At 46.1% G+C, this 26,538-nt stretch overlaps 1 protein-coding gene across 4 annotated transcripts in view; it reads right to left on the bottom strand.

Annotated features, from left to right (window-relative positions):
- Positions 1-1,888: 1,888 nt before the first annotated feature.
- Positions 1,889-26,538, bottom strand: part of EXOC6 (exocyst complex component 6) — a 2,769,442-nt gene continuing 2,744,792 nt past the window's right edge. For all 4 annotated transcript variants that reach the window (XM_069611363.1, XM_069611365.1, XM_069611364.1 and 1 more), the window contains 2 exons: positions 5,887-5,999; positions 1,889-3,528 (listed from right to left, as the gene is read on the bottom strand). In XM_069611363.1, coding sequence (XP_069467464.1) covers positions 3,396-3,528; positions 5,887-5,999 — 246 coding nt within the window. In that variant the 3' untranslated portion in view covers positions 1,889-3,395. The remainder of the gene's footprint in view (positions 3,529-5,886; positions 6,000-26,538) is intronic.

Below are 26,538 nucleotides of genomic sequence, written 5' to 3' on the forward strand. Positions count from 1 at the left end.
CGTCCTCCTACATGGCCCTCGTAGCCACGCCCCCAGTTTGCACATATTCATGGTGGTTGATGTAGTGTTTTTTCAATACTGGATTTTGCGTTTCATGAACAGTGTGGATTTTATAGTGTTCATGGAGGTCAATGCAGTGTTTTTTCACTAATGAATTTTGCGTTTCATGAACCGTGTGGATTTTATGGTGTGTTGAAACTAGGGCAGTTTGCGCATATTGACGGTGGTTCATGCAATGTTTTTTCACTAATGGATTTTGAGTTTCATTAACCGTTAATTGAAGAAGAGTTTGGCAACCAATTGGTTGCTTTAACATCAGAATGATATGCCATGATAGATGCACAGATGACACTCACACAGGAGACAAGGGCTATGCACGTTTTCATGTAGGTGTCCATCCCGGGCTGCCCTTAATTTCATTCAACCTTGCACCCTATGTTTCGTTCATAGAAGAAATGAATACACCATATGGTTAACTACTGCCTGCCAGCCCTTTAAATTAAACTTTAATTCTGATCATGTATAGCCACGCTCCTCAAGGTTCATAAGCCAAGCACAAAAGCAGTGGAGTATGGTCATCTGTGGATCTCACTCATGTATGTCGGGGATCGTCCATGGGCAGAAAATCCTTCTTTCAAGAGAAGCCAGGACTACCAACCGTATGGGTGCTGCAAAGTAGTTTTGCAGAATGACGTGTGACTGGGATTTGCAGAGTAAGGCAAGCCCTGGAGTACACAGAATAAAGTAGGCACCAGGTTTTGCAAGAAAAAAAAGCAAATACTGAGTTTTGCAGAACTAACCGAGCTCTGGGTTTGGCACGATAAAGCAAACACTGAATTTAAAGAGGCAAGAAATACATATTAGTGAACCAAGCAACGTACTGGTGTTTACAGAGTAAATCACGCTTTGAATGTTGCAGCATGAAGCTACCTCTGGGTATTCAGAGAGATGCCAGTAATGAATTGTACAGAGTGAAAAATGTTTTGTCTTGCAAAGGAAGCAATTTGTGTTGTACAGTGTAGCTGAAACTAGCTGCACTCCCCCATGTCACAGGAACGGTGTTGGGGGAACGTAAACTGACTGATCAAAGCTGGGTGGACTGGGAAAGGGCCTTGCGAGACATGGTCTGGCTTCAGGACATGTGATGTCATCATAAGGCATCGCTACCCAGCGCCGGAAGTGGAGGCCTCAAGGGTGGTCTGGGAGCGGGTTGGCTAAGGGAGTAAAAGGGAGAGGCAAAGCTCCCCCACTTTGTTTCTGTTACATCCAGTCCTCTGTTTGCCTCTGTGCAGAAAGGGGAATCTTCATTATCCAATCTTCCATCCATGGATTTACATGTTTCAGAAGCGTGGATTGGTAAATGGGTGGGGCTGTGTGTCTAACACATTGGAAATACTTTAGGCGGGGCTTAGGAAATTGTGGTGATTTTGAGGCAGGACTTTAAAAAATAAGGGAGCCTCTCTACCGAGAACGAACACAGCCAAATAACCTGTTCTCTGGGTTTGTCCCTACTAAGGAGGGTCTACAGCCACGTTTTAGCTCACTGTCCCTTTTGCAGAAGAGAAATAAACATTTGCATAGCATTGTGGTCCCACCCACACGGCAGTCAACAAGAGTACCAACAGCAACCCCATCCAGACACATGCTGCATTTTTCCACATGCCATCTTCACCTGTATCTTATACATTTGATGCCATCTTCACCTGCACCTTATACATTTGATTCCAGAAGTGGGGTTGATCACAAGGTGGGCCTCTTTATTCTTCTGTAGCATTTTCTAATGGTTCTGTGGAAATTACACTTTACATGTTGAGTAGGAGGGTATCGTAAATGCGGTGGCGGTCCACACGTACACTTTCACATGCGCAGAAACGAAGACACAAACACATTTTACCTGTGAGGCCATCTTTTTATTATACAAATGTCTGTGCAGATAGAAGGTCGGCCCTGAGGAGTAGACTCATGAGTCGTGGTGGTGAGAGGCTATGCATAAGGACGTTTTAGAGGTTCGCCCCCACACAGAGGGCGGCTCTCATACATGTCAGACAGACCACAACAGCTGGCTTTTCAAAGCAGTCCCTGGCACGGTCTTCAGGTTCTCAAAAATGTCATTAAAAGCCAGGCACAATTTAAAAACCAATTTTTCACTTAAAAGATATTCGAGTTTTATTATTAAAGAAAAACGAAATGAGTTCTGGGTGGGGAAAGCTCGGGGATTTCCCGACACGAGCACAACATTCGTAAGTGCTGCCTGCGGATTGTTTAAATAATATATTTACAAGCACCTCACGTCATGTTCGGACTGGATTCCTCTCAGGAGATGTCACTGACTGCCTTGCAGGAAGCAACGAGTGCATAGCAAGATACATAGACAATGCTACCCTCTAAGCGTCCTTGCGCCCCAGCTCTCTCTCACGCAGCAAGTTTTCTTCGCAGCAATCGTAGAGTTCTGAGCATTTCTGTCAGCTGGGTCGCTTTCCCCTGCGCATGCGCCTTTACTTTCCACTGATTGTACACCGCTTACCAGTGAATGTGTCAACGCCTGGCAGTCACATTGGCTTACGCGACTTACAGTAGCAATGTACCCAGTGCTAGAATGACATGAACGTGTTTTTGTCACCTGCCATGTGTTGGGCGCACCTGTGTGTGTGTTTGTTTGCGTCTTGCTTGAACCATACTTCACAACACTCCACGGCTGCGGGACAGGCAGCAAGGATGACAAGCTGTCGAAACACTAACTGGGTGGCTGTGGTGCGAGGTACTAAACATGCCTACTGTGAAGGCTTTTCTCTGCATTGTATGGTGCCACCTCCTGTGCTCCTTCGACATGCTCTGAAGCCTTCTGGGAAGGAAGCCTCAGCAAAAGGAACATGCCTGTAGCTCGGGGGAATGCCACAGCAGGCCGTGTTGCGCCTGGATATTCCCAGCAGTGGCTCAGATGTTATGTGCTAGGTCGGGCCTCGGAAACAAGGATGGGGGCACTAGCTCGAATTTGAACTTTTGGTGATCTGCTCGTCTCCCCCCGCCTCGCCCTTTTGTTTCATTATCTTTGTTTGTATAGTTTGTCTTTCGTTACTTATGATACTATTGCGATAAATGGCCTCTGGTCAAAACGAATCCATTTGAATCTGAACTCAATTATGTTTCAAACCAACAGTTGCCTATTCTTCGAAATGGTTCAACGATACGTGGAGTTTTTCCCTGCTCCGTGATTGGTTTCAATGAATCGGCAGCATGATTCGAGTGTGGCACAGAGGTGTGAGCGCCCCTCTTGGGCAGCCAGGGCCGAGAAGCATGGAGCAGGCTGTGTGGGACATCTCCCGGCGTGCTGGCAAGCGATGCATGGCGCGCAGGCCCGTGTGAGTGCTGGGAAATCCCTGCTGGCCGTGCTTCAGCTAGTTGTGCTGGGACATTCCATTCACCAAACTCCGCAGCTGCTTCACCACTGTCTCGATCAGCTTCTGCTTGTCCCGGTCATTCTTCCGAAACTGAGCGAAAATGTTGTTCTTTTTGCTGGTGTCTTTAATCCTGTGAAGTCAAGCAAATGGTGAACTACTTAGGATGAGGCCAGAAACTGTATGTATAACATGAAGGCAACATTGTAATTCCTGAAATCGGATTGCCTGTCTCATTCCTAACTGTGTGTCGACTTTTGGAGGCCTTGCGCAGAACAATTTTCACTATGGCTTCAAATCAAGCAAGTTAAACAAAATCCCAGCGCAACAGCCATTGAACTATTGCTGCATTTCTAGATGGGGCGGAGTGTCTAAACTGCTCGAGCTCCCAAGTACACACACAAGTACCCGTTCGAAAGACAGTACACCTCAAATATAGAATACATACCCCCTGTGAACTCTGGTGTGCACACGGATAGCAACCAAAGAAAAAGCAAGCATTAGAAAGGGAATACCTTAAGAGTAAGCACAAATGACATCTGCATTTGCGTTTCAATATAAAAAGCGAATAATGCAAATACACATTCACTTAAAACAAATGTACCCTGTTATGTGCTCCCTCTATGAACAGAAGGAGCGGGCGTCTATGTTTGACTTACATGTGCAGTAGTCACAGTAGTAACCCCATAAAAAAGGCACATGACACGGAACATAGGAACACGTCCACATGTTCCTATTACATTTGCCCTCATACATGAAAGTTCGCCGAATTGGGCCAAAAAGGAGCAAACATGCCAAATTTGATGAATATTTCAATGTTGAAAAATAAGTTGTTTCTGCATGTTTCTACATTGGCTTTTCCATAGTCACCCAAATGAACTACTTCTCAGAACACACATTTCACTTGTTTGATATGTTTAACACACCCATCATAAGGACCTGGTGTACACCACACACATTTGGGAAATCGGCTCGGGTGATTTGGAGTTATCCACTTTTCTAAATGGTCAATGTGTTTCTATATTTCGTGCATGTGCAGCAGAGAGGGGAAAGTAGAAGCATAAATCGATATGGAAACTGCATGCACAAAAGCGTATGCCCACAACAAACACCTAGAAAGGTACAGACACTACTGACGCAGAAAACAGATATGCCATGCATGCCACTACCGACATTAGCACAACACGCAGTAAAACATACACATGCAAAAACATTCTACGGCACCTTTTTCAAAACGAGCTGAAAAATGGCGATACGCTATGAACATCTAGCATGTCAGCAACAGCCACTCAACCGCCTGCGCTAGCTTTGCAGCTTTTTGACTTGGTACTCGCCCCGCTTTGAAAGAATTGAAGACCGTATGTGGATCCACCAATACTGCCAATACCAATGCATTGCCAACACGGTGGCCCATGTACATGACTTAAAGGCCAATGGTGTTTACTCTCCAGCAACATAGACACCATGGACGGTCTCGTTTAGGATGTGCAATTGGAAACAGAAAACGATCCACCTCTAAGCAGGCGAAGGGAATTTCCTGCCCCCGTTGCTAAAGAACACCCCCCGCACCCCCACACTTGGCACATATGGCCATGACAAATATCGTCCTGCGAGGGCAAGCGTACACGCAGAAAAGCCACACACATGCAGGAAGAGTACCAATGGGAAATATGCATGCGTATTTATAGTCACCAATTGGTCTTAACATGTCAATGAGGTACTCATATCGATCATGCGCAAAACATGCACAAACCCACGCAGCTGGTCATTTCAGAGAGTACTCGACACAATGTAATGCGGGCATATGGAAAACACCACAGGCATGTATACAGTAAAGGACATGTTGCACCCTAGCTGGGAAACATATACAGTAACCATGGGAAAAAATCTGCACCAACGGAATATTCCACTGACATTACATCATTAAAGAAGAGGCCATTAGCAAATATTCATTTAAAATGAAATATTTTCCAAACATAGATCGTATCCATAACACTACAAATCACGCCGTAACTCACATTACACCACTCACTTTAAATGGCATGTGCCCTACATCAATTGTCCGTTAGAGCAAGTTGTGTGGAATAGTGGTGTAGTGTGATCAAACTTTTGGATTTGTAGTGTGCTGTATATTGTTTGTTTTTCAGAACAGTTGAACAGATGGTAACAAGTTAAACTTTAACAATGTCATTTGCAATGATCACAGTTGTAAAGCACCGTCTAGAGATCAATTTAGCAATTTGGAAGCAGCACTGTGAAAATAATCCTTACACGTGCGCAACTTGCGAAGACCCTAGAGCGGCTTTGCTTGGAACTAGAGAAGCCAGCAGCCCCCCGTGGAGGTCTTGCAGACGGCTAAAATGCCATGCATTGTCAGCGTCCCTCACTCTACCAGACCGTAATCTCGCAGGTGTGCAATCCGCTGATTGCTAGCAGCATGCACAGACAGACATGTTTAATATGCCTTACACAAGTGGCATGTTACACTCACTTTTCCAGGAGGGTGAGGGCGGTGCTCGGATTCACTCGCAGGTACTTGGAAGATGGCTGCCCATAATCGGCCAAATACATAGACCAGTCCCACACCATGAACAAGTCGAGGAGCTAAAACAAAAACCAGAACGCCAATGTAATCGCACTCTTCATAACAGTAACAGCTTCGGAAAATATACCCACAGAGCGCAAGCGTGGGTGTCTTTCACAGCAAATGACAATGTTTTAATACAAAATACATTTCTATAAGTACGAGCATACAGGGCTGAAGTCGAGGGTACACGCAGAGGGACAGAGTTCACCCACTTTTTTCAGAGGGTGGACCCAGTCCCCCGAGCTAAAATGAGAAACATTGAAGGTCCTCTTTGAATTTATACATTAGAGTCGAACATGGGGATCGAACCACAGACGGCAGGTTTGTAGGCTGGACAATTCACCACTGCATTATATAACCTGATGAAAAATAACAAACAACTAAATTTGAAATGTCCCATTTCGGTACTGCAAATCCCAGGGAACACATTTGTATTGGTTGTAGGAGTTTAAAACATGCACACCTTTTAACGTTTTCAAAAACACGATTAGAAGAAAATGTCCTCTCTTGGTTTTGTGCGTGTTGATTTTATGAAAAGCCAAATGCCATTTGTTCTGTGCAATTTGGGTGGTTATGCAAAGACAATTGAATGAAATGTGCATATTTCACCTTGATATGCTAATTTCTGGAAACGTCACATCCCATTGTATTTGTTGATGAGTCCCCTCATTTTAATTTTTAGGACTTGACCACTGCGTGCATATCTTCGGACTCCATATTTAATTTCCAAGTTTCATTTAATCGTTTATGACCCCATTTGCTACTTCCTTATTCCAGCCCTTGTTCATCTGAGTTGGATACCACCTCGTGCCAGGAAGGACCACAGTTCACAGATCAGAATAGCATTTGAGCTCCTTAAGCAAAGACAGTGACTGCCCCTCCTCAGCCTGCACCACCAGGATAAGGAGACTTGCCCCCAATGCATACTGGCTTTTGTTTACTGTTTGGGACAGAATGTGTATCCAACTGTGCCTATGTCGATTTCACGCATGTATCTGAATAAGAGCTGCGCCTCTTTGCAACCCTACGCTGCTGGGCAAGGGAAAGTTTGATGCAGAGGTGTAGACAGGGTAGGGCCTGAGCGTACAAGGCCCACCCAAAGTCTGTAGATGCCCACTGAGCAGCACTGTGTGGGCATTTACAGATGTTAATGCCACTGCGATGGGCCCTACTACATTAGCTCCAGGCCCCAAATGTTAGACAATCCTGGCTACGCATCTGGTTTGAAGATGGGGCAGAGGAGGCAAGGTGGTGGTCAGGTGCTAAAATGGGCCACAGTGGGAGAACAGAACTCCTGGGGCGAGCTGGGGGCTCTCCCAGTGACAAAGCAGCACGCTTGGTTCAGGGTGCAAACTTCAGGAGTCCAACACTGAAGGTATTAAGTGAGTGTTGGAGCACTATATTTACTTACTTTCTTTTGCTTATGCATGCGTCTCTCTTGCTTGGTGGGCCTATGCCAAGTGAGCATGTGCTCATTAGGAATGCAGACGGACCAGATAAGGTCATGCATTTAGGTGCTTCGTGATTCAGGTGCCGAGCAAGCACGAGTGAGCAAGCATTGCCACAGGGAACATCATTCGTCATTCTCCCCTCTTCCCTCTTCCATGGGTTTTCATCACCGCATGGAGGCTTCCCAGCTCAGTGGTTTGGCTGATCACAAGCAGTGGAACGGCTCCACTTATGATGAATAGATTAGGAACATTTTGAGGCAAATGATGCATGACTTCTCCGCTCATGGAGATAGAAGAGAGGCAGGTAGGAGGTCTTACATGGCGTGGAGCGATAAGAGCAAATCTATTGAAAATAAGTAGTTGCCAATCATTTACGCCAGTATAGGTTGTTCAGATCCCAGGACCGTAGAAAACGACCAAGAGCTATAATCTCAGAGGGTATCACCAACATCTCAAGGAGGATCTTGGTCTTTATCCCGATGTTCAGGATGTGTTCAGGATGCATCTTTCAAGGAGTGGACAGAACCATTCTCAGCTCAGGCTCGAGCAGAGGATTTAGAACTAGTGCCTAACATACTCTTAGTCCATAGTCCTCATACTGTATGGGCGTCCCACGCGAGGGACGGGAGACGGACCCTTTATCACCAGAAAAATCTTCTTCCCCTTTAAATTTAGAAGCGCGCAGGGGCACGTCCTTGGGAGCATGCACTCGCCTGACTCCACCCATCAGCGCCACTCCTCAGTCCCCATTGATGCGTCGACAATATTCAGCACTGCCTAATGACAACAGTATTATTAGGGGGGAGGATGGTGGGACGTATGGAGGAAAGGGGACTATGGACTAAGAGTATGTTAGTCACTACAGTGAGTAACTATTCATTACTCTTATGTCCCGTCCCCTTTCCTACATACTGTATAGGCAATTACAACTGAATGTAGCCCCAGGGTGGAGAGGAGACCCCCCTTAAGAAAACAGGTCAGAGCCAACACCACGTCTGACCTAGAGGCAGCATCCAAAAAGTAGCGCTTACAGGAAGCCAAAGGGGTGCCCAAGGGAGCCGCCCTGCTGATGACCTGCCACGGCACATGCCGTTGGAATGCGATGGCCGTGGCCTTGGCTCTGACCGCATGGGCATGTAAGTTAGCTGGCACAGGTTTGTGCTGCCGCTCATAGGCCTCCCTGATGGCCATGACCATCCATCTTGCTATGGAGGCCTTGGTGGCCTGGTAACCGGGCCTTGGCCCACCGAGAGGAACAAACAAGGTGTTCGACTTGCCGATGTCCTTGGTCCTGTCTAGGTAGTATTTCAGCGCGCGTCTGACATCCAGACGGTGCCAGACCCTCTAAGGCTCCTCCTTGGGGTCGGCGAAGAAAGTGGGCAAGACTATTTCCTCGTTGAGATGGAAGGACGAGGTCACCTTGGGGCGGAAGGCAGGGTATGTTTGCAGGACAACCTTGTCCTTTTGAAAGGTAGTGTAGGGCTCTGAAGCCACCATAGCCTGGATCTCGCTGACTCTGCGAGCTGAGGTGAGGCTCACGAGCAGGACTGTCTTTATGGTTACCAGCATGATGTCCGTGGACACTATTGGCTCAAAAGGTAAGTGCGCCAATGTACCCAACACAACATTAAGGTACTGCACAGGGTGTGGTTTCTTTATAGGCGGGTAAAGCCTGTGGAGGACCGCCAGATGTTGCTTGACCACCGGGTTGGAGGAAGACAAGAGGCCTTCCTCCGAATTCCTGCAAGACCCTATGGCTGCCGGATAGGTGCTGCATGTATCCACCTGTACGCCGGAGGGGGCGAGGTGTGCCGAAAAGGAGAGCACGTCGTCCAAGGTGCACTTAAGAGGGTCGATCTTGTCATGCGCCCCTTTTTCACGAGGCATTGGTTTTGATGGAGACTCGGCCGCCATTGAAATGTTCCGCCGCGTTACAGCAGCTACGCCTGGCTGCGCGCTAGTCTTTCTCAAGATGGCCACCGCCAGGGTTATCAGGGCTCTCACTCCTCGAGAAACTCGCGTTACAACTTGCTCCTCACTGCTGGTTAATACGCTAGTGCTCTCTCTTGGCTCTGCTGAGCCCCTCTGTCCTGCCTTGGGCTCCTGCCCGTCCCTCTCGTTCCTTCTGTTTCTCTCGTCCGTTCCCCTCAGGCGGACGGTCCTTCTTTCTTTGGCTCCCGTCTCGGTACTCTCTGGCTCTCTGTTTCCGTATTGTTTACTGATTCCGGCATTCTCCTGTCATTCTGCCTTCCTCTCCCTCGCTACTTACCTTAGGTTTCTCTCTGGATGCTCGGACCTCATTCCTTCTCTTTCATTGGTCCGCCTCGACTGCAGACAACTTCGATTCCATTGCGGGTTAAGTCCACACCTACTACCCGGTTCTCGTGGAAACTCGAAGACCCACCTCTTCCTCTGAAAGTTATCGGGACTCCATCCTCTGGCATCAAGGAGTCTCGGGGTTTTTTGCCTACCTGGTTTTTTCCCCTCCGGTTATCGCGGATCCGGGGCCACTGGTTTCCGGTACTTTTAGGAAAGCATTGTGGTGTCGTTTTGCGGTAGACCATATCTAATAAAAAAGAGGACTTACGGCAAAGAAAGAAAGAAGAAGATTAAGAAGGACCTTTCTTCAGGTGAGGAGGAGGGGGAAGAGACCGATTTGGGAAGTGACCTGGACATTGCAGACAAACCAGAGATTTGTGACAGATCTCCCTAGAGTAGGTCCAATGACAGGATCTAAACATTTACTGTTAAATTGGCACCTAGCATGCTTCAAGCGCCCTGGATGACCTCTAGGTTAGCCTGAGATAGGCTCCAGTGTTTCAACGTGACCTGCTCATGAACCGCGCATTGAGCACTAGTTTGTGAGGAGCAGGGTGGAGTACCATGCCCCCTGCTGGCCCAGGAGCTCTTAATTGTCTGCCCCCAGTCTGCCGAGCCTGTCCGCTTCCAGGTTGGATTCCCCCAGGAGGTGGACAGCCATGAGATAGATGTTGTTCTCCAGAGCCCATTCTCACATGCTGACTGCATTGTACAGCGGAGGGGATCTGGTACCCCCCTGCTTGTAGACCTAGTACATGCTGGTGGGGTTGTCTGTCTGCAAAAGAACTGTCTTGTCCTTGATAAGAGGGAGAAAGGCCTTGAGAGTCAGCCATATGGACTTCAAATCTAGCCAATTGATTTGGGACTACTGCCGAGTCCAGACTCCCTGGAAGCTGTGGGTATCCAGGGGGCTCCCCTGCCTTCTAGAGAAGAGTCTGTAGTGACTGTGACCTGAGGGGCCGGCTGTTGCAAGTGCTTGCTCTGCCGCAGGTTGCAGTCTGCGGACCACCACTGGAGGTCCAAGTGGAGAAAGGGAGGAATGTTGACTGGCTCCGCTTGGGAGCCTTTCTCCTGATTCCATGAGGCTGCGAAGTGCAGCTGTAATTTCCTCATCCTGAGCCTCGTGTGGGGTATGACCACCAGGACCGCTGCCATGAGACCCAATAGGTGTTGGTACCACCAGGCCGAGGTCACTGGCCTAGAAAGGAAGTGAGCTGTGGCTCTCTTGATGGCCGCAATCTTGTCCTCCGAGGGAAAGACTCTCACGGAGCTAGAGTTCCAGATGAGGCCCAAGAAGGTCAGGCTCTACATAGGCTGCAGCCAAGACTTCTTGAGATTGATAGTGAACCCCAGGTCATGATGTTCACCAGTGCGGATGCGGTATGGAGAACCGCTTCTGGAGAGGTGGCCCGAATGAGCTCGTTGTCCAGGTATGGGTAGACGTGGTGGCCCTGAGCCCTGAGGAGGGCTGCCACTGCATTCATTAAGCTGGTAAATACCCTGGGTGCCAAGTTGAGGCCAAAGGGTAGCACCTTGTATTGGAAATGGCAGCCCCTGATCCTTGCAGAGCAGTGAGGACGATGCGGCTGACAAATCGGGACATGTAGATAAGCGTCCTTCAGATCCAGGGAGCACATCCAGTCTCCCCTGTCGAGTGCTTCCGCAATAAGAGCTGGCTTAACCATTTTGATTTTTTGCAGAGGGAGGGAGAGATTGAGGGTGGCAAGGTCCAACACAACTCTCAGGCCAGCCTGGTGGTTCTTCTATGTTTTGCGAAAATCCTGGAATAGAAGCCCAATCCTTGCTGGGAGGCTGGGACTTCTTTCACTGCCTGGCTCTAGACGAGCGACCGGATCTCCGCCAGCAGGGATATTGTCCCAATCTGTGGGAGAGGAGAGGAAGGTACCAGTAGGCGGTACCCCGTGGAGACTGCGCAGAGGATCCATGGGTCCAAAAAATGTGCATGCCTTATTTGCACGTGAAAGGCAAGCCCGTCCCCCCAACGCAGACTTGTGGACCCGAAGGGGCATGTCATGCCTTCTTTCCCTCTGAGGCTGTTGCGGAGGTGGGGGATTGGAGAGACCCCTTGCCCCCCCTTTTGTTGTTTCCTCCGGTTTTGACTCGGAGAACAGTCCGGTTCCCTGCACCTCCGTTCTTGGAAGCCCCGGGACCCGCCAAATGCCCGCCCCTTGTCAGAGCGTTGCTGCGATTGGGTGTAGGCCTTGGGCGTGACCTTCGTAAGAATAGATAAAGACCTTGCAGTGCAAGCTGTTCTTTTTATCTAATTCCTCCTCCGTGGTGGAGTGGAGAGGTCATTAACCTCGAATGGAAGGTCCAATATGCGTTCCTGGACATCAGGATTAACTAGGTAGCCCAGAGCCAGGCTGCCCTTCTCATGTCCGTGGCAATGCAGATGGCCCAGCCAGAGGTATCGATGTGGGCCATGGTGGACTCCATCATGTCCTGCGCTACCAGCTTTGCTTCTCCTAGGCCAGCCCTGAAGCATGCTTGGCTCTGTGCCGGGAGTTCTGGGATTCAAGGAGACATTGGAGTGCAGCTTTTTTCCGTACGCCTTCAAGATCTTCTCCTCTTGCCTAGCAGCGCCGAGGACGACTGAGGCTTAGAATAGAGTGACGCCGCAGCAATCACAGAAGAGTGCGGTTGAGGATACACCGAAAGCAAGAGTGTATCACCCTCCATCTGCCTATACTTGGCAACAAGGAGCCGATTCACAGGTTGGGCCAAGTGCGGTTTGAGCCACCCCTTCTTGGCCAGGTCAACTATGTCTTTCTGCATCGGCATCCCCATTTTGGTGGGGGGTCTTAGGATGAGGACTTCTGCCAAGACCCCCTCCTCAGGCTGCGCTACCTTGGGCTGAGGAAAAATATTCTGCTAAACCTGCAAGGCGTTCGTGGAAGGCCCTAACTGAAGATGGCGTGTCGGGGTCCTCCTCCTCGTCGGTGCCCACCAGAGTGCTCGGAGGGTCCAGAACTACTGGTGGAGGAGTGCTGGGTGCCGTGGGCTGTGGTGTGGAAGGCTGGTTTGGAACCGCCTGTAATGTGGGAGGCAGGGAAGCCGTAATCGGCTGGGGCACCAGTGGTGGCGCTGGGGCCTGTGGCACCTGAGCCTAGGAGGAATGACTACTGGGGGGGCATGCCCCTGATGGCATCCCATAAGATGGCCCCCATCCTGTCTTCAGAGGCTGTAGAGGTGGCAGGTGATATTGACGGAATGGCTAACGGCTGCTGGGGCCAGAACACACTCGACCTGGGGTGAGGGGAAACCTGCCCTGCGCCGCTGATGGATAAACTGTAGGTCAAGCACCATGTGACTTGTTCCTCCACCAGCTCTGCCAGAGAGGGTATCGGATGTGCGGCCATCTTGTCTGGTGCGGCGACCATTTTATCGAGCTACTTGCCACATGCTCACGTTGTCGTGCCTGGCTCGCTGGAACCAGCCCCATCCAAGACGCTTGGTGTTGGAACATAAGGCCTATCCCGCAACTCAGGCCGTGACTTGGAAGGCGCATTGCCCTCAGCAGAGCTGCCGGTGGTGCTGCGTGAAGGTGCCCCCTGGGCCATAATGCCGGTACTAGGGCTTTGCCCCTCGGGAGTAATCCCAGTGTAAGAACCTTGAGGTCCCTCTCCACTGACAACGGAAGGATCCGGAGACCCCCTCGGCCGTGAGACCGGTAGCTGGACTAGCCTCGGTACGTGTGCTGATGCTAGAACCTGAAAGGTTCCTCCCGGTCGGGCGCTTCCTTGGGAAGGAGTCGCCTTTACTGGGTACAATGGTAAATGGAGACCTTACCTTAGACCTCGAGCAATGTTTGACGAAGTCCTTCAGGTCCTCCGGAGGCTCTGGAAGAGCTCCCTCCACCTAGCTAGCCTGTTCTTCAGTGCACGTGCGTGAGCGCGTTGCACGCGAAGCAACCTTCCCAGTCGTGGTTGGGGCCAAGGCAGTGGAGGCAAAGGGCATGGGGGTCGAAACTGGGGAAGAGACCTTCGCAGGCTGGACACCTGCTGAAGGCAGTCAGCTGAAGTCGACAAGAGCCGGGGAGGGGCGTGGCGTCGGAGGACCAAGTACATATTAAAAAGAAAAAGACAAAGATAGAAGAATATCCGGGGAAGAGCGTGTGGTATTACATGGCCGAAGCCAAACCCAGGAGTGCAGGTGAATTCGGCCCATTCCTGTCAACACGGAAAAGGGGACTGAGGAGTAGCGCCGGTGGGCAGAGTAAGGCGAGCGCATGCTCCCAGGGCCGTGCCCCTGCGTGCCTCTAAATTTAAAGGGGAAGAAGATCTTTCTGGTGAAAAAGGTTCTGTCTCCCGTCCCTTGCGAGGGCCGCCCATAAAGTAAATGGAAATGGGACGGGACGTAAGAGTATGTACAAATGCTATATATATTATGCATTGTGCTAAATTCTTGCATGTATCAATTAATGAAAAAAAGTGGGTCACTTTCACACATGCTATTCTGTGTTATGTGTAATTCTGAATCTTGCAAAACTATAAGGTCGTTTGTACAGGGCTCAAGTTGTTCCATGTCAGGTGGTATGTAATAAACCAGTGCTGGCTTTAAGCTCATACCACATTGTATTACGGTACACACACTGCTACGTGTATTAATCATACAAGAATGCAAAATGAAATGCACTACACATATCAGAATTTTGAGAACATTGCTTTTCCGTAGTTTTAGGAAACAGAAGTGTGCATGGATTAGTGAGCTTAAGTTAGAACATTTTCCACATTACAAGCTTTCGAATGCCCCTAAGCTTCGGTTACTTTGCATGCATTTCATCATTGTGCAGTGTAAGAGAAAAGAGATATACGTTCACATTCTGCCTCTTTCACCTTATGCAGTTGATAAAACAAATACTATTTAATTGAGTAATATTAACACACATTACTTAAAATGATGTGAAACTATCAGTGCTCACTGTGATGCAGTGAAGTATACCTCTTCACCTGAGACAAGTCGTTTTACTGTGTTTGACAAAGCCCTCACGCCCCATTTATGAATTTAATCTTTCAAGACAACACATAAAATCGCAGTCAATATTTCTGATGAACCGGCTTTGTTTATTTACGTCTGCTAGTTAGGCATGCAACCATGTTTTTATTTATTGTAGCAGGTCACATAATTGTCATATTAGATACAAAAGCGAGCTATGTACAGTTGTAAAACAATGGCTACATGTAGGCACTCTTTCCACATAGTTTTTTTTAACATCTTTATTTATAATCTTCAAACAAATTCAAACAAGGAAGGATAATAGCATAGAAGAACAACAGAAACCACTTTAAACCTTCCCATAAAGCCTATTACATTAAGTATTTTCCAGAATGAGATATTTGAAAATGAGCATGAGATAACAAGTTCATTGAAAAACAATTAAATAAATAACAAATAATCATGAACAAGAATATCTGCACAGTAAATATGACCCACACCCATGACATATAGACAAGGACAAAACACAACAAACAGATACAAAAAAAAAGAAAACTCACTTCCTTCATCTTGTGTTACATTACCATACATATTAGTGAAAGATTTCCATAAAGACCAATATTCCTTTTCTTTACCCTGCTTCTTGGATAGAACCAATTCAAATTCCGATAATACAATCACATCATTAATCCAGTCGTCAATAGTTGTCATTGTCCTAAATTTCCACACTCTCATGATTTGTTTCACTGCTACTACTAATACCTTATCTATCCAACACCCATACAAACGAGTTTTCAAGCAACAACCTCTTTTTGCCAATAACAAAACCTGAAAGGGTTCCCTTGGAAAGGAAATCGACAAAGTGATATCTAATCTATCCAACACCTCAGTCCAAAAAGTAGACACTCTCGAGCAATTCCATAACATGTGAATCAATGTCCCCTTCTCACATCCACACCCCCAGCAAATATCCTCTGCAAGTAGTCCCAAACTAAACATTCGCACTGGAGTCCAGTATAACCTCCCCAAAATGTTCTGATGCACAAGACGCAACCTAAGATCCAGCATACTACTATAACCAATCTGCCATACATACTTCCAGATTCCATCACTGATTGAAAAACCCAAATCCAATTCCCACTTCTGTTTCAATGCGTCCCAGGACTGTAATGCTGAATCATCCACACGCATGAGTTTTAGATACGTGGAGACATTATGCTGTAATAAGTGGAATATAGTCCAACCCACCGGTTCCTTCTCCAGCTGTAAATCCATCATACCAAATATTTGGGTCAGACGACTTTCAAGATCCCTATATCTATTCTTTTCCCGACCACGTAAATGAAACTCTCTCTGAAGTTCTTCAAAAGATTTTAAGACCCCATCTCGCAATCAATCTCCCAATGTCAACACACCCTTTGAAATCCAACTTCGCCAACATAACACTCTATTATCTATTTGCATTGCAGGATTATACCAAATGGAAGAAATATGACTCAGAAATACATTGCTCTCAAAGTTAGGCACCCACGATGACATCAAGTCCTTAGATACTTTAATAGTCGGTAACTTAGCAGAACCTCTAGGCAATGTTCCCATTGAGAAAATATTTTCCAACTTGAAAGGCTTCAAAGCATTTCTTTCTATAGTCAACCAAATTGGCTCCTCCACAGTCTCCGACTTCACATATTGGGCAGCCTTCTTCAAAACAAACCCCCTATAATATTTTCCCAAATGTGGATATCCAAACCCCCTTCTTTAGTTTCCCTCTGCAAAATATATTTTGGAATTTTAGGAGCCTTTTTTTCACCCCAAAGAAAATCCTGGACTACCCGATCAATATCCCTAAGTAATTTCTTCAAAAAACTCAAAGGGATTGACTGCATAACATATAAAACTTTAGGCAGAAGTGACATTTCAATAGTATTGATCTTAGCCCAGATCCCTAAATCTAACCTGGGCCATTTCCTAGTATCTCTCCTAAGTGTATCCAACAATTTAGCTACATTAAATTGCACCATTTTCCGCACATCTTTGATCAGAAAACCCCCCAAAATTATTCATGAATCGCAGATAGGTTTCATGAGAGGTAGATCAGGTTATGAGAACATCAGGACATTAATTGATGTAATAGGTCTTCATGGTAATGGAAAGATTAACACTGCCTTGGTCTTTATGGATGCGTAAAAGGCATTTGATAGGGTGAACTGGGATTTTCTAGATTTTACTAAGGAGAAAATGGGTTTTGGATTAAGTTCAGAGAAATGGTTCGTAGTCTTCATAATTCGGCTAAAGCGCGTGTTTGGGTCAATAGTGAAATGTCAGAAACGTTCACTCTTGGTAGAGGTACGAGGCATAGTTTGTGTCTAGAAAGTACAGTTGTAAAATTCACAGATGATAATTTTAGGGCTCAAATCATTTTGCATTCTGGTACAATGAAAAGGGACATTCGGTTGAATTGTGACTTACCTTTTCCCTAATAACTAACAGACTATTGCATAATTTAGAAGTATACAATAATAGTTAATCTTTGTCCCGACATGCTGGACCATGCTAGAGAAAATAGTATGTTAAAATAAATATATCTGATTTAGTTGTGAGAGCCCATGCCCTGGGCCCACGTGTATACTGTTCAAGCCCAACCTGTCAAGAAATCCTGGCAACACCCTTGCTGACTCCCATTGTCCAGTTCAAGATCAATCGTTGTCCTCTGGAAGGCTCAACGGCCAAGCCTCCAAACTCCCTTGAAGAGGAATTCCTTATTTACCTAAAGGAGCAGAGTCTGGAGCTAGGGAGTGATTGAAGGCCTGTAGTAACAACTAGTAAGGGGAATCAGGGTTCAATAAAGAAGAACAAACGGGGAGTGATTGCAAAGGCTCATCCACCCCCGGGAATGATTGATCGCCCCTCTAGTCCTATCATCCCCTTAAAAGAGACAGGTGCTGAACTTACTCGTCATGTAGTGCAAACGGTTATCCAGCAACCCAATGAAGGTGAAATAGTAAGCTAGGTCTTTAATTTGTCTGAGGCAATGTACAGAGTACAACAGTCTAAGCGTACCGCATTGTTGCCTTCGAAGGTCAATATGTCTAAGACCGGTAAGACACAGAGGTCTGGGGACTTAGTGGGATCTCAACCGCAGAAGCTTCAAGCAACTGCTGCAGGCTATGGGATACTTGCAGTGGATTTGCCCAAAGGTCCCGTACACCTGAGGTCTTCCCAATCTCAGGAAAATCCTAATGAATGGGGAGACATGTTTCTGAACAGTCAGACTGCTTGTGCCGTGAATAACTCCAATATGGTCCAGTGTGGGGCTCAAATGCAGGGGAGGGACCATCAGATGTGGGGTGCTTCAAAGAGAATTGTTTGGGAGTTAATTCAAAAGGGTTTGGGTTCCAAGTGACTGAATAAGTCTAGGGTACTGGGAATATTCACGCAAATTCCCCCGCTAAAGTCTTAACACTTGGGAGACATCAAATTTATAGCCCTGTCTATGTTCACAAACAATCGCATGGTTTCACATTTCTCTACTGAGACTGCATCTAATTTGGTTTGGTCGCAGAGGGGGATTTTGAAGTCTTTGGGTTATGATTTGATTGACATTAAAATCACTGAGGCAGCCAAGACATTTTTGGCTCCTCCAGTGGCCTCTGAAAAAACACTGCCAATTGTGGACTCAATGACCTCTCGTGCATTGGCTACTATTTAAACTGTGTTGCCACCTTTCATTAGCTCAAAGGACATTCAGGATTGGTCCTGGATTGAGGGGGCGATTAAAACCTTTGTGTCTCCGACCGAAGCAATCCTGGCATTGATGAGGTTAAGATTCTCTCTTGGAATACATGTGGGATGAAAACTTTAGCTACAACTGGAAGAATTCCAGGGAGATGCGAAACGTTAACATTTAGTTTCTACAAGAAACTATGTGTCTGTCATCTTTTGTGTTGGAGGGATATTCGACTGTTTCATCCCTAGCGATGGGAGGGACTAAGGGGAGGCAGAGCGGGGGCTTGGCTATTGCGATGAACACCAGCTTGCTGATTTCCTCCTCACTGTGGTTAGCGGGCAAGGTTATCCTGGCAGTGCCTGCCTCTTCTTTCAATGGTATTGGGGACATTCTGCTTGTTAACATATATTGGAACCCAGCAAAACATCCAGCTTTTCACTCTTTGTTATCGCAGACTTTTGACTCATGGTTAACGGAGGGTCACCAACATGCTATTACTGTGGGGGGAGACTTTAACGCCTATTGTGCTGAGGGGACGGCACATCTGCCCTTTGCTAGGCGGAAGGAGGGGGAAAACAAAAATTACACATGGGCATGAGTTGGGCTACGTTTATGTCAGCCTGGGATATGCATCTATTGGAGGTGAAGCAGCCCAGAAAGGAAGACCTTTTCACTTGGCATACGGGCCTCTCTAAATTATGGCTAGTTTATTTTTTTGTCTCTGCCCCACTCAAGGTGATGTCCTCTCATCTGCACGAAGATGATGAGGGGGTTAGTGATCACCTCATTATCCATTTTACAATAAGCCAAGTTACTCGTAGGCAAGAGGTATATGTCATTCTCTAGCGCTGGTAACACCTGAGAAAAATGGGCGGTCTTGCAACTGGGATACAGAAATGGATAACAAACTCAGGAATTAATTACTGCTGAGTGTACACTGTAGCAGAAAAGATCGATGTGGGGGTTCCAGGGTGTCTTCGGCTCAGAGGCCACTCGACCTGTGCATTGGGGAATGTATATGGAGGGTTCTCTCTGAAACAGTTAGGCGAGTTAAGGGACCCTTTCCCCATCTGTTTGATAGTAGAATTAGGGACTCTAAGAGAACAAAAAGGCATGCCATTAAAACATTTTCAAAGTTAGCCACCTCTGTGGAGGAGTTTGCTAGTCTCAAAAGGCGTGAATGCCAACGACACAGGAATTTTGTGAAAGCTTTAAAATACAAACTTCATCTAAAAGATAGCCAACATATGTTGAGGATGCTCCTGAAGGCTGATAACAGACAATTCTGGAATACCATCAATTCCAGTGGGGATGTTATGCCCTCATCTGGGGATGATGTAATACCAGAAAATACTTGGGTCTCCTTTGTGGAGGGCAAATGGAACCTTTTGTTGGGTGCTAATTGCCCCCAGTTCAAGTATGATAACATCAGGCGTTATGACCCATGCCCCTGGATGACAGAGGATATAATATGGGCTATTAATAACCTTAATACCTTGAGGGCCCCGGTTCCGGACGGGCTTCCCCCCTTTTTGATAAAAAAAAAGGACCCAACCGCGTGGACAGCTTGGCTTAAACCTTATTTTGATTCTATCTATGCCATGTATAAGGTGCCGACTTCTTGGACGCAGTCCCTTCTTATTCCAATTTTTAAGAAGGCAGATCCTCATGATCCATTCCACTATCGGCCCATTGCTCTGATGGACTCGACTTGTAAGGTCTTCTCTACACTGCTGCTTGGAGACCTGAACACCTATTTAGTGAAAGCAAATATTTTATCTCGCTTTCAGGTAGGGTTCGGCCAGCAGGTTGCAACTCCCCTAAACACTACGCTAGTTAAACATCTGTTGCTTAGTGCCAAGGCACCTCAGGGGTGCAATATTTATATGGCCTCCATGTATCTCTCATCAGCATTTGATTGTGTTGAGCGCCATTGGGTATGGGACAAACTACTTAGATTGAAAGTGCCCTGTAGTTGGTCTGTCTTGTGGCTTCACTTCATCACAATTCCAGAGTCAGGATTCGCCTAAATAAGGAGGGGGCCGTCACTAACCCCATTCAGGTTTCTCTTGGACTAAGAGTGGGGCACACATTGGCACTGACTCTCTTTAATATGTACTTGTGCGAAATACAACACCTGTGGGAAAGACAGGATCTAATTGCGGTAAGGCTGGAGCATTAGAGAACTCACTGGCTGGCCTTTGCAGATGATATCATTTTTGATCGGATTCCACAGTGCCTCCAAACTAAACTCAACATCTTTGCGGAGTATACCAGGATGAATATTCTGGCCATTAATGGAGCAAAATCTAAGGTGGTGATCTTCTCGAAACTAAACGTCAAGGTGATGTGATGGTGTGTGGGGGCAGATATTGTCAATCGAAAAGTGGCGATGTGCACTGAAAATGAAATTGACGCTGCTACTTTCCCACATCAGCTGTATGTTTTAGGAAACTATGCAGGTTCTCTATTTTGCCGGCGCTCAAATATTACCTGGATAAGATAGAACCGGTCCTGCTGTATGGGCTAGACATGGCATCAGTAGAGCTTTGCGCTTGTCTGAATGCCATGCAAGGGACCCTGTGGCAAAAGGTGCTGGGGAATGCCCTGTCGGTGCTGAATGGGATTGTCAGGCATTAACTAAACTTGATCTCATTACAGGCTAAATCCCAATGGAGACAGTTAATGTCTTACTCAAGTTCCTTAGCTCGCCAAGGAACTTATGGTATATGGATTTGAATCGGATTATGCTCCAATGTTCTGTTCCGTCTGTGAAGGGGTTTCGGGACAGTATGGACAACTTACTGACAGGAATTGGCACAAATGTGTTTGGAACTAAGATGCAATCCTGATGCGGTTAAGGTTAAGTTGTTCATGGATGACTTGAGAATTACGCTAGAATCCATTAACAACTATTTTACCTAGCGAGAATATACTAGGTTTCCCAACAGGTGGGGCCAGCTTTCGGCCTATCTCAAATGTTTTCCTTGCCCTAAGTCCCTCAAGGTGTACCTTAGATTTAGGTTGAATCAATTCCACACTCATGAACAAACTAAAAATTGGCATGTACTGGACGTAGAAGGGTAAACAAAAACACATTTTCAGGGTGAGAGGTCACACCACTCCAGCATTCTGAACATATATCACAGTCACTGGAAATACATTTGTTTTCACATCAATGTGTTTTAATAACATCTGGATGAAACTAATAGGGATAGAGCACCCAGGAGTGTTTGGGAACACAATACAAATAAGTATGATCCAGTGGACAGAACTGGAGCTCAATGCAATAAGCAGCAACAGCAAAATGTTACTCTTGTTCGATTATAACACTTGTGCGGTCACAGGAATGAACATAAACTCAATTTCATGAATATGTAAACAGTAAATCACAAAGAAAGACAACAATGCTAGGATTGTGCACTGTTCAGGTGGTGTTTAACATCGACACAACAGTGTTTCGGCCTAAAGGAGCTGTGAAGTGCAGCTTGGTGGACCGCCTTCATCAGGACGTGTGATGGAACCAATGGTAGTCCCGGGATCTCTATCAAAGACTTATCCAATGCAAGGGTAAGCGAAAAAATCCATCATAAGTATAGATGTCTAGACGGCATTGAATGCGCCGTAAGGGAAACAAGTGTGTACCTCAAACGGTAAGGAATGTTTTCAGAGTTGATAATGGTGAAGACACTTCCTGCAGATGGTATCTGCTAAGCCAGATTGTCCAACAGTGACAATGCTTCTGTGAATCGAAGTGTTCGTCTCTGCTGAGAGGCGCAGCGTCCGCTCTGAACGCAGAAAGGGTCGTGGGGTAACAATCTATCTCTAACTAATTTGCTTCTCCGTTTCTTAAATAAAATGTAATTTATGTGTCAAGATCTGAATGTTTAAGGTATTTAACGATCTAATGAATTAATCAAATGAAAGAGTATTATGTAATTTATTGAACGGTTTTGTATTGTGTAAGATTTTTTTGCTAACCAAATTACAAATAAAAAAATTTTAAAAAGAGGAATTTCTTATTTCCAACTTTATGAGCAATCCTCTGGTGGCAGCTGAAGAAACAACTGGCCGATATCATGTGGACAAATAGACTCAGATAGAAAAAATGCTACTCTCGGATGGATCTGGGCCTCAGAGCTAACGCCTATTCAGCAGGTGCTTCCGGGTAGCTCCTTGCTGACTTTCAAGTGCTATTCCAAACACTAACGGATGGTCCCTGGTCAAGCAGTATGGCTGGGATCTCCCTCTTGTCCCACATGACTTACGGGGAAACACTAGTTTAGCAACTCAACTCAGCAAGAAAGTTTGTGTTCATGACATTTCTGCTTCTTGTGGCCACCATCTTGGCTCACCGGATAGGCGAGTTAGGTGAGCTCCTCCATACAAAGCCTTTTGGTAATTACATTTACAATAAGATCCAGCTGATAAATAAAAATGTTATCTTCTTACCACAGTTTTGTGGCGATAATCCTTCCAGAAGAGAAGCAATTACAGCACCTTGCTGTCAGGAAGGCATTATGGATTTTTCTTGCTGCGGCCAGGAGAGTTTTGAAAGTATGGGAATATTGTTGTGACTTTTGGACTGTCATGTCAAGGCAGAAAAAAACCACTCGAGTTCCCTTAAGTAGATGACTGAGGTCCTGCATGGCTGTACCATACTCTACAAGGGGAGGCCTCTCCTTCAACATAAGCTACACAGAGATCAACTAGGGGTATCACAGTGCTCCGGGCCGCAGCACAGGAAGGCCCCATGACAGATATCTTCTGCAGGGCAACAATGTGAGCTATTCCATGCACACGTTTAAACCACTACTACCATCTGCACTTTATTGACCAATAGAACAAGTTTGGTGCAAGTGTTGAAAGGCAGTAGCTAAATAGAGTTTGGTGTTTATCTATGCCTGTAAACTTGGGAGGGGAGCAGAATGACACCGAAAGAGAAAGGCTTATTAATTCTAGTGGTCTGCATATGAATTCCACACGAGAGGCACAACACGGACGCTTTGACACTACAAAGTCGTTTATGGCTCACTTAAAACGACCCGGAAATCTACCAAAATATCACAATATGACAGATGCGGTAGACTTTTCATACACGATTTAACATTTAGGCATGGGTATGCTTATTCGCCCAAACACTATGCTCTCGCTTTCCTTTCATCTTTGTTCACATCAGTGTGAAGCAGAATTCCACACAATCCCAATTAAGTGCATTCATGCGCCCGCCGTATTCTCCATGGTGACTGATCTCCCGGGTGCACGGGGCCCTTTCAAGACCCCGCTTCTTACTTTAGGGAGTTCTGTTTATAAAAACACAAATAAATGGTGAAGCGCATCCATTTCCGAAGCGTATTGGATTCTGTGGTTTTAAGGGATGTTGGTCAATATACAAGTAATCTTTTAAAAGCTAATGCAGCCTCGAAACTGAAGCGGCAAAGCCCTCCTTCAACTTTAAAACCATAATCCCCCCTAAGCCAGTTAAAACCTACTTCCTATCCTCAATTTAATTGTCTGCAACTGTTAAATACCGCGCCAACTCCCGCCACCAATTAGGCGCTCGGGTCTTCAATCCTCGCCCCTTGTTATTTCAGGTGAACGGGTAGCGGCAGCTATTTCTGTTTGTCTGCTGGGGTACAACTGAAGCCATGCTCCTTCTAAATCGCCTTCTGATACACACGCTCGCGTTCATAACGCGTCACCTGGCTGAAAGGAAACCCGAAAGGGAATTCCTTCTCGCACTTGGAGAAACTACGAACGTGGCAATCGGGGCAGTTTCGAGCCAACTTGGTGCCAAAGGTAAAACACTATAAGCCCCCCCCCCCTCCCGCCCCCTGCCTGGCACACGTCACTCTCAAACTACCACTGTGTCGCGCAGCAAAAGCCCTCCCCAATATCAATACATTATTGCTATACAAATGAAACAAGTTTCATCATTACATTGTAATTCAAGTACTTTACAGAATAAATCTAATGTGAAAGCACAGCTGTTGCCGAATGGTTCTTCTGTCACATGCTCTTAGGGAAGGTCTTGCCTGAATGCAGTTTCAAACTGCCCTTATTGGCACACTGTGGTGTGACCTGCCTGCCGGGGTCTGAGGGCCCATTGACCACTGGCCCTGTGTTGCACGCGTTCTGTTGGTATCACCTCACTTGTATTTTGCAAGGGGCAATACTACTCTAACCGTATTAATTATTATCTGATAGGTTATCATTACAAGATGGACAGTCTGGTACACTCCTATTGCACTCTTTCAAAATACCTCTATGAGTGTGTGAAAGGGGACAAATAGCACCAATGAGTGTTCCGGTCTGCTTTGCATTAAATCACAGTGCATTTCAGGAATAAAAGAGAAATCTCTATGTTTGATAAACAAGTTTGTGATAAAAGGGTTAGATTTGTGAATCTCTAAATACATAACAGACGCATGGCTTGGTGCTCGCAACACTCACCCTAAGATTAAAATGTTTGTAACTATGAACCATACATACTTATTCAGACATCTTAAGTTTTTGGATGCAAGTATGAAATGGCTGCAACATCAGCCACTCAAATGGGGTACAACGACTGCTTTGCTTCTTGTTTCTGGAGAACGTTAGACGAGGAAGCAATGGGTTTCCGTGTAAGCATGCCCAGCCGCCAAAAGAGAAATATCTTTAAGGAATTATATCTATAGAGTGGGAAGGATATTTTACAAGAGACGCCAAATAAACAATGCACAGAAAGGATTGTACCTCTTAAAATTTAGCCTGACCACTAATAAGCTGATGAAGCGTTTTAAACAAAACGGGCTTCTAGGGTAAAGGGCCCACAATTCCTCAGCTACTACCTCCTCATCATTAGGCAGGCCTCAGGGGTTATTTCTGCAGGCCCACACTTTATCCAACAGAGCTGGCATTAGCATCTCTTATTAGTGCTGCCCTGTAGCTAGCGAGAATCAAGGTGTGGGTAGTGTAGAAAGGCTGTTTGGCCTAGTCGATGTACATAAAGTTTTAGGCAACTTCTTTGATTGCTTTATGTGTTTAAGTGTGGGCACAGTATGCATACTCATCAGAGCCACATACACAAAATGTTCCAGCGTGCTATTCTAAGGACACAGGACCCATCAGACAAAACAGGCATATGTGCTGTTACATAGATGAGCACCACATAGACACCATTAACCAACAGGGTGGTGACTTGGGCAGCGCACAAATCATTGCTGTGCACATATCACTGCATTGATTTGCCATGAACTATTGTTTGCTGGGAGACACAGAGTGAACCCTGCTTTCCTAATCAAGGTGCCAAATCACAATGAGGAGCCAGATGATGTGTGCTAGGCAGTGGTTGGCTTGTTAAGAAAATGAAAATAATTTTGATCCCAAGGGGGTGCATTTAGTCCATTCCCAAAACAGCCACTAGACTACTTAAGCAAGAAAATGCCAGTTAACCTTCCCAGGCATGGGACATACCTAACTAAAAAGTAATATACAAAATAATCGTTTTGGTGTTTGAAATAAAAAAGACATGAAAATAAAGAACATTGTTTAAAACGTATTATGTGTGTCACGTGAATTCTCTTGGAAGAATGCGTAGATTTAGTCAGCTAATGCTTTGTGCTTGTCTTCAACATAATAATGCCCCATGTTCATTTAGTTCTTATCACTAAAATGTTAAGCACATACTGTGTTGTAGAGGAGCAAGTGGACACCCCCTTGCCCCCACCATATTGGAAAGACCGAAGAGGAGCCACAGTTAGGAACCCATGCACAAGTTTATACGACATGTCCATGCCACATCAGCTATATGAAAAGCGATATGCACTCAGGCAGCCGTTCAGAAGATACCCTCAGAAACAGTGGAGGAAACCTGTCAAGAAGGATGTCCCCTGCCGAGTTGTCGGAAAGCAGCCATGGATAAAATGGTGCGTAACATGGATGTACGTTGAACAAAGTTTAATAAAAACAAAAGGCTGTCCCAACGAAGTTGTATGAATCTATGCTGAAACGATATGAAAATACTTAAGAATGACGATGTAACTGAAGCATTAAGAGAAACATGTGCTTCAGTACGAGTGAACACAAAGAAGAATGAAGTGACCCTCTGGTCAATAACTGTAA

Source organism: Ambystoma mexicanum, chromosome 8 (genome assembly GCF_040938575.1).
Source record: "Ambystoma mexicanum isolate Mex_15411 chromosome 8, UKY_AmexF1_1, whole genome shotgun sequence".
Lineage (NCBI taxonomy): Eukaryota > Metazoa > Chordata > Amphibia > Caudata > Ambystomatidae > Ambystoma > Ambystoma mexicanum.